The 8,850-nt window shown below is 28.5% G+C and overlaps 1 protein-coding gene across 1 annotated transcript; it reads left to right on the top strand.

Annotated features, from left to right (window-relative positions):
* Window positions 1-1,914: 1,914 nt before the first annotated feature.
* Window positions 1,915-4,548, top strand: LOC131843236 (2-aminoethanethiol dioxygenase). The gene has a single exon (XM_059191845.1). It carries the CDS (start codon window positions 1,915-1,917, stop codon window positions 2,782-2,784), a length of 870 nt encoding a protein of 289 aa, XP_059047828.1. The 3' UTR covers window positions 2,785-4,548.
* The last annotated feature ends 4,302 nt before the right edge of the window (window positions 4,549-8,850 follow it).

Here is an 8,850-nt window from a genome sequence, read left to right as displayed (position 1 = left end):
AAATAAGCATCTAGTCCCAAGCTACGCACATCTTGTTTTAAGTAGGTACGTATATGTATACTAACTATAAGATAATTAATATAATAATAATAATATCTCAGGACAATTCACACAGCGCCATCTAGTCCCAAGCTAAGCAGAGCTTGTGTTATGGGTACTAGATAACTGATATATATATATATATATATATACATGGATAAATTTTTTTTGTAAATACATACATAATATTATACATAGAAAACACCGTGCGAGGAATCGAACCCACGACCATCGGATAGTAAATCGGTGTGCTAAACCACTAGACCACCGAGGCTGTCAAATTAATAGAAATACATACTAAGATATACTTATATTTTTTGGAAATATTGCTAATATACTTAGGTAGGTACATAGACAACACCAAACCAATACAAACAATCATACTCATGACTATCAACGATTGCATCTTGCGAGATTGAACCCGCGACCATTTCGGGGCTAAACCACTACACCGAAGCCGTCAAAGCAAGACATAAAAGATAACCTAATAATGTCCGTCCTATTCAACTATCTATCTTCACGTAAATTTTATTAAAGTCCGTCCAGCCGTGTAGTCCTGAAAAATAAATAAGAAGTAGATGTCTGTCTACATTATTCGGTTATCTTTTATATCTTACTTTGACGGCTTCGGTGTAGCGGACTGACACTTCACATTTATAAAATTAGTATAGAAGTATGAATAAAAAAATGGATGATGGAATGGTGCAAGTGGGAGCTGCGCTATGTACGCAGGGGCACCAGTAGAAGATAAGATGAAAATGAAGTCAGGTCAGTGGTTAATTCATCTGGAGTTAAAAAGACGGTTCCAGAGGGTTTCTTTGAATCGACCACATATCTCAAATTCCTAGTAATGGGGTTACTAGATCCACTACTAACAATTCTCTATCCTCAGTATAATAATAGTTTCAGGTCATGATTTTTTCCGTTGATTTCGCAGTAACGAGCTATAAGAACATTGACATCGTGATGCGCAACTTAATAGGCTGTTTGATCTTATAGTTGTCTATAATTAGTTAGATACCTAATTATTTTATCAAAACATACCTATTCTACCTAAATACCACTTTCAATTAGATATTTTATTGATGATATTATTGTTATTAATCTTATCTTATTATATTATTGTATATACCTACCTATATTAATAAGGAAATAAAATCGTGTTCCAATATTATCTATTTTTAACTATAGTACCTAATAATATATACCTACTTATTTATTAAAATTTACCTATTTTAAACCGCACCTAATAGGATTTTATATTTTAGGTGTGAAACTGTGAACGAATACGTCATAAATACCGAAGATCTAGACATATTGTCATGTCTAATTCTCTACATAGTATGTGGTTTAAGTATTCGTCACTCAGTACGAATACTTAAACCACATACTATGTAGAGAATATGTAGAGATAAAGGAAAAAAAATTAAAGTGTGCTCTTTCAATTCGTTTCAAAAGGCAAAGTCATTAGTTTATTGCGGGTCATGAATGTTTGTAACCCCTTGAATACTTGAACAATGAATACTTTTTTTACCTGTAGAGCCATCTATCAATTCTAGATATGAAATATTACACGTAGAAATGAAATATTTACATAGAAGATATTTTACTTCGTTTTTGCTTTCCATTCAACAAATTACTTTGGATGCGACAAAAGTACTTCTACTCGACACTAGATGGCGCTGTTACAACACGATACATTAAATATCTTATTTATTATATTATTAATTAATTTCATCCAATAACTAGTCTTTAAAATATTTTTTTCTAATTATATTTAAGATTTTTTATAAAGAATAATATTACTAATTTCATTAAATCGAAGCATACCGATGACGACTGCAAAATGGAACGAATTATAACATTGAATGAAAAATGACGTTTCTTGACAAGTGCACTTTGTTATCGTGCCGATTATTTTCAATATTTTGTACAAGAAAAAAATTCTCGTGTATCAGTGTAATCAATTTTCATATGGATAGTAGAAATGAAACAAAATCAACTATGGAAATCACGAACGTACCACCCATTATTTCTATATACCGGCACGCACTGAGGACATTCGATGATAAGTTCAACAGCGAATTCACAACCAACTTGAACAAATTAAAATACTTGATGGATATGCTAAGAGCTGATGATTTGGGTTTCGACGATGGACTCAGTGAGCCAACGTTATGGAGAAAGCCGAACAAAGCGCCTTGTACATACATAGAAGTGTTTCAAAATAGTGATATAAACATGAGTATTTTTGTGTTAAAACCTGGCTTCAAGATGCCTTTACACGACCATCCTCATATGCACGGACTGTTAAAAGTGATTGTGGGTGCTGTTAAAATTAGAAGTTTTTCTGAATACCCCTTAAAGGACGCTGTGAATGAATTGGACTTTGCCGTGCGTGCGAGGCACGAAGCCGCTCGCTTGGCCCAAGGTATTCATAGACGTAGAAGATTGTTTGCGAAAGTGAGTCATAATCGAATATGTAGAGCTAACACTGAGACATGTACCTTAACACCTACAGTTTCAAATTATCATGAAATAGAGGCTTTAGATATGCCAGCAGCATTTTTCGACATTCTCTCACCACCTTATGATACATTAATTAAAGATATAGGTCCAAGAAGATGTCGATATTATAATGTAGCCAATGAAGTAAGCGCTAATGTTGTAGAATTACAAGAAATGGATGTTCCAAAGTGTTTTTATTGTGATCAAGCACCATACTTAGGACCCATACTTGGCTAGGTACAAATTTCTTTAGTATTAGTTAGTGTTTCAAATTGAATACTTCTGTTTAAGAGACCATTTTTCTAACTAATATTTATATAATAATAAATTTCATGCTTATGCGTTAACTAGTGGACTAACATAAGTGTGAAAAGAAATGGTCAATTAAACAGAGCAATGGGTATAAAAAGTTATGTGAGACAAAATCTATTAAATAACAGATGTGTTTCCTATACTTTGTACTTTTGCAGAAATGCCAGATTAATATTTATTGAAAACATAAAAAATTATAGCTGTGTATATTTAAATATTTTACAAGATTATGAGCCATATACTATTGTAACTTACACTCATTAAGAAGTTTTACATAAATAATAATAATGTCATAAAATTATATAACAGAGGAAAAATAACCTTCTGCATTAGGTTTATGTATGAATCATCACAGAATATGCATCACAGCAAATCATCATATATATCACAAAAGTTTGTCTTTATGTTATAGAAAAAATCATTGAATTAAAATTATTTCCATTATATTGATCTATTTGCATATAAGAATTGTATTAGATTATGGACTATAAATATTTATTTGTTCTATATGTATATATGTTATAAAGAAATAGTGAATTGAATTAAATAATGATAGATTGATATAAACAAGTATTTTGATGACATAATTTTTCTATTACTTACCATATTGTAGAACATTGAATGAAAAAACATAAAACTTATCTCAGGGGAACTTAACTGGCTACTTAGTTGACTAGGCTCTATGTCTATGATTTTAATGCTACATTAAAAGTGGAAAACTGGCTCCATTTTTACTTTTACATATATCTACTTTTTAAAATATATACCTGTCTTACAAACACTACTTTATCATCTATGGATCTTTAAAGAGCATTGAGCTTTAGATGTGAGGGTAAATTCTCTCCATTCAGAATGATTCCAAGTATCCTATCTTATAAATATCAGGATAATTTTATTATGGAATATCCTATTCAAATTACGTCTAGGAAAAATAAACAATATACTTCATTATATAACTAAAAGTATTATTATTGCTCTTGCTTCAAGCAAGTAATAAATATATGTATCTGGCAATCCAGAAACATAGGTAGTTTCAAATGTTATTCTAATTGAGATTACCTGGACAATTTCGATAGTGCAAATCATTTTGTGCCTTCTTTAACATAAACACAGTAAAATACTAGTAATGTGTGTTAATTAAAATTACAAACTAAGTGAGGATACCAACACCAAAATAAGTTACCATAAGACTTATACCATTTCATATTGTGCAAATTGTTAATAATAAAATATCACATTATAAATATTAGAAAATATTCTTTATATACCCAGTTAAGGTAATTTGTATATGTTATTTATTATTATTTATTTTACAAAGCACATGCCTTATTACACTATTGACATTTATCACATTCCATTATTATACCATATAATAATGATACCAGAATTTTTAACTTCATTTACATATTTTATATTTTACAATGTAGTTAAAAGTTTATTATATTATGTATGATTGTTATAATAATACAGTAGTACACCACATTATAGAGGGTGTTTAAATGTTATATGATATTACATACTAAAGAATAATATCTTATAATTTTAGCACTGGTAAGATAAACAAAACTTATTACGTATTTTATCTATAGAAGAAAATAGACAATCTCCTAGAAATTATTTAATTATAGTAGTGTAAAAAAGGTTTTACGTTTCATAAAACTGTGTTTGTAAAAATAAAGTAACTTTACACATATGACTTATAGTATTAAATCTGATTTTTACAAAAAATCTATCTTTTTATTTCACAACGTTAATATATTTAATTAATGTTTAAATTAATATATCAGTTACACATTGTAAAATGTAATCCTCAATATCAAAGCTTTTAATTTTATAATAATCAAATCATTACTTGAATATTGTTATTCTTATAATGAATTTATTTTTCAATTTTTCCATAATTCTGTTATTATTAATATTACATTATTATAAATTATTAAATGAGACTGCATAAAATATTCTTAAACTATGTACATATCCACCCATACTGATTATTTTTTAAGCAAGTAATTGTACTTATTAATATAACTTGCTATGCACCGACAATTGCAACAGTATGTGAGACTAGCTGAGCCTGTGATATATAACATGGCATGAACCGTGGCACAACAATAGTTTGTAACTATTTTTTTGTAATGCCCCGATCAGAGTCTATCGGATGTGAATCGTATTGACTGACCAGCCCCGAACTTCACTTATTTCGAGGTGGCGGGGCAAAAATGAAAAAATGCTGCACCCCTAACGCCCTGCCCCTCTGGCCAACATTATTAAAATATATGCCGTATATATATAAGTATATATTATTTACTATCAATTAATGTTATCTATTTCTTTATCACCAATCAGGTACCTACTTGAATGTGTACCTACATCCTGCCTGTGGTATGCCTTGAATGTGTATGTTGCCTCTACTGAGTGTCCAATATTAAGAATACCTACCTAGGTTTATCGTCAAGAAACCTGGCTCAAATTTATAATATTTTATTTGGCAGCGAATTTTCAGTGTCTTATTTAAATTATAATTTTAGTGCAATATACCTATAATAAATTTGATCTCTTAAATATTTTTAAAAATATTTAGTATCACATTTAGGTAGTTTATGTAAGATAACTTAAGTATGTAAATAGCACAAATTTAAATTTATTTAATAAGCATCTATAGGTATCTATATATATTATTTTTTTATACTCGGCATATTTAAAACAATGGATACATACCTACTGGCATGTATTAATAATATATGTATACAGATTAATAAAATACAAATTTATTATAAATATTCAATAATTTTACTTTCCATTATATGATATGATGAAAATACATAATATACAATAGTTTGCGAGTTTTATTTAAGTATAAAAAACGGTCATAATACTTATTGATCGAGTTAGAAATCAATTTCTGTTTCTTAAGTGAAATTAAACGAATAAAGTTTGTTTAGGTATAAACCTAGAAGTCAAATGTTTTCTTAATAAAATATATAATTTAATTAACATTTTTATTTTATTTTAACACCCTTAGAGCATATATATATACTTATATATACATTTGGAACTTAAAATATATTTATTGATAACTAATGTATTACCTACATTTGGTAGTCTTCCAAGTCGAAAAGGTGGTATTATGTGGTAGAGTAATGTAGCCAATATTTACTAAATCTATTTATTTCATAATAAATTACAATATTTAAATATATTTTTTTAAATTAAAAGAGAATTGAGAATATTCTTAAGTTGGTTAAAAAATTAAATAGTGATGCCCATATTTTGATGACCACTGTGTAAAATATTTTTTATATTCCTACTATATTTTATATGAGTGTAAACCACTTTATTTCCGCCATCCCATGTATATCTTTTTAAAATAATAATTTACCATTTGTAGTAAACACGGCTTTAAAGTTCAATAAACTGCTCTCGTCTATCACTAACGCGATAATAAAGGTTTCGGTAGGAATGAGTTTCTATAGGGATTTATTTAAGGTATAAAAAACCATCAGAAAACAAGTGATGTGTTTAGTTATCCTTTGAAATCAATTGACCGTCCTCCCTCTGGAATCTGCCGCCCCTAGGCCGCCGGCCGTGGCCTATTTAGGTATAAATCCAAGACTGTGGCTTAGTCTCAGGCATTGTTTGAGTCTGGACGAGAATTTGAGGGATACTCGTTAGATTTAAAATTAAATAAAAAATCTCCGTTAATTTGAAAATTTCTTTTTTCAACTATCTTTTTTTATTATATTTTACGGACATGGCAACGCACATATTTATAGGCTGCCAGTAAATAAGTTTTTTTATAGAATTGCACAGACATTGAAATAAAAAAAACAGTAGTAGTTAATAATTTTATTGAATTATAAAATAACAATAGCATACTAACCAATAGATCACACAATCTCTCAACAATTGCACGCTAGAATCACTACAAAGACATAAAATATAAACAAGATGCAGAAATAGATTCCGATCATAACAGGCGTGAAGAAAATAAAGATGAAACCCGTGCCGCCTAATTTATAAGCAGTCTCATCACCAATAACAATATTAATAACCAGACTGTAATAATACAATATTCTCATGTCATAACAGGTAATTCATTCTAAAAGATTTACATTTTGGGGTTACAAAAGAAAATATATTACTTATAATATTCCTATACTGTGATTCGCTAGAAGTCACAATCAATGTAAGTTAGTCAATTATTCTATAAAAAAAACAATAATATCAAGCCGAAGAAGATAATTTTGTGAATTAATCTAGCTAGAATATTTGATAAGTAATGTAATGATATGTATCAGTGATTTTACTTATTGAATAAGCGGCACGGATCCGAGTACCTACGGGAACATTTTTGACATGATCGAATCAATATCAAATCGAAATAACTTGAAATTTTTATAGCTGAGAGACCAAATATCATCCAATAAACCATTATTCGATTTAATCCCGATTCGTTCGTATCAAAACTTATCCGGTTTAGTTTAAGATATAAATGCAAAAATATCGCTAATCTGATTGTAAATAAATATCTTTCCATAATATATATATATTTAAAGGCATAATTGTTATTTACAGCACCTTTGATTTACATTTATAAAGCAGTATGCTGTTTTCAAATAATTTGAAATATGATATTTTGAATTTTAAAACAGGTACAAAAAATATTTGGTTCACCAACCTTTCAGCCGGCATTGAAATATTATGTATTAATGTGATAGAAGAGAAATGAAAATTATGAAAGCGAAATCAAAATTAATATAGTTTGTTTCTTTGCATTTCTAATTTATACTACTTTAAAAGCTTCTTCTTAAACACTATTACCACACTAACGAATATTAAACAAGTGCATTGCAACAATATAACCGCAATTAATTGAATCAAATCCGCTGTCCTATTACATTAGTCCATAACATCTCAATGTCCTAACTAAACCACTTTTTCCTTTGCCAAAACATATCAAAAACATTTAGTTCTCCTCAATCATAATTATCATTTCTAGGTTATAATACAACAATCAATGATGCATTGATACTATAGAATTACCGTATTTATAGTATTTAAGAATATCTTAGTCATACTATGACACTTATGTGTACGTGCCAGGTGTCATACGCTATCGAGATTTCAGTTAATTGTTATATCTATAAACTAAAATCCATATACTTGATACAGTCATCATATAAAGATATAACATGATAAGGTTGTTTTAATGCAACACATTATTGTAGTGTTAAAATTAGTTCTTTATAGATATAAGCAAGACTGAAATTTACTGAAGGTAGACTATAGTTGTAAAGCATGAATACCTTTATGATTTCAATATAATATGGGTCCACACTACTTACTCTATGAATGGTACTCTTAACTAAGATATTAGTGAAATTAAATAATAAGAATATCCGTTTATAAAGTTACTTTTCATTGCATGTACATATTTTAAAAAGATGTTATGACTTTAACATAGCTACTATGCATTAACAAATAACATAGCAATGCAGTTTATTTTTTTTAACCGTTTCACATTAGCTAGAATCGTTCCTAATAGTTTATAAAAATTAATTTAAAAAAACAACATCAGTCTAAAATATAAACTTATAAAGCTAACACGTACACAAATAAAATTTTGAGCATATACTTAAGCATATTTTAATAATAAAATTCAAAGTTATATATGTACGTGCTCAAATATATCATGCGAAATGCTTAATGGAATTAAAATTACACCTACTGATACAATTAAAGTCACGAAATATTACGTATCACCTGTTTTTAGCTTATAAATACAGTAAACAGAACTGTACACATAATATAAACGAGATATTTATTTATATTTAATTTGTATGTAATACACGCTCGACGATAACTTGTGCGGAATGCATTCTGGCATTAAGTATATAATTTTGTGTGCAAATAAATAAATATTTACCACATACTACATCTTGTTTATATAATGTGTACAATTATATACAACCGCAAAAAAAGTTTATAACT

Source organism: Achroia grisella, unplaced genomic scaffold (genome assembly GCF_030625045.1).
Source record: "Achroia grisella isolate CSIRO2021 unplaced genomic scaffold, CSIRO_AGI_Agris_v1 utg2906, whole genome shotgun sequence".
Taxonomy (NCBI): domain Eukaryota; kingdom Metazoa; phylum Arthropoda; class Insecta; order Lepidoptera; family Pyralidae; genus Achroia; species Achroia grisella.
Note: the sequence above shows the minus strand (reverse complement) of the source record. Positions and strands in the feature narration are given on the sequence as shown.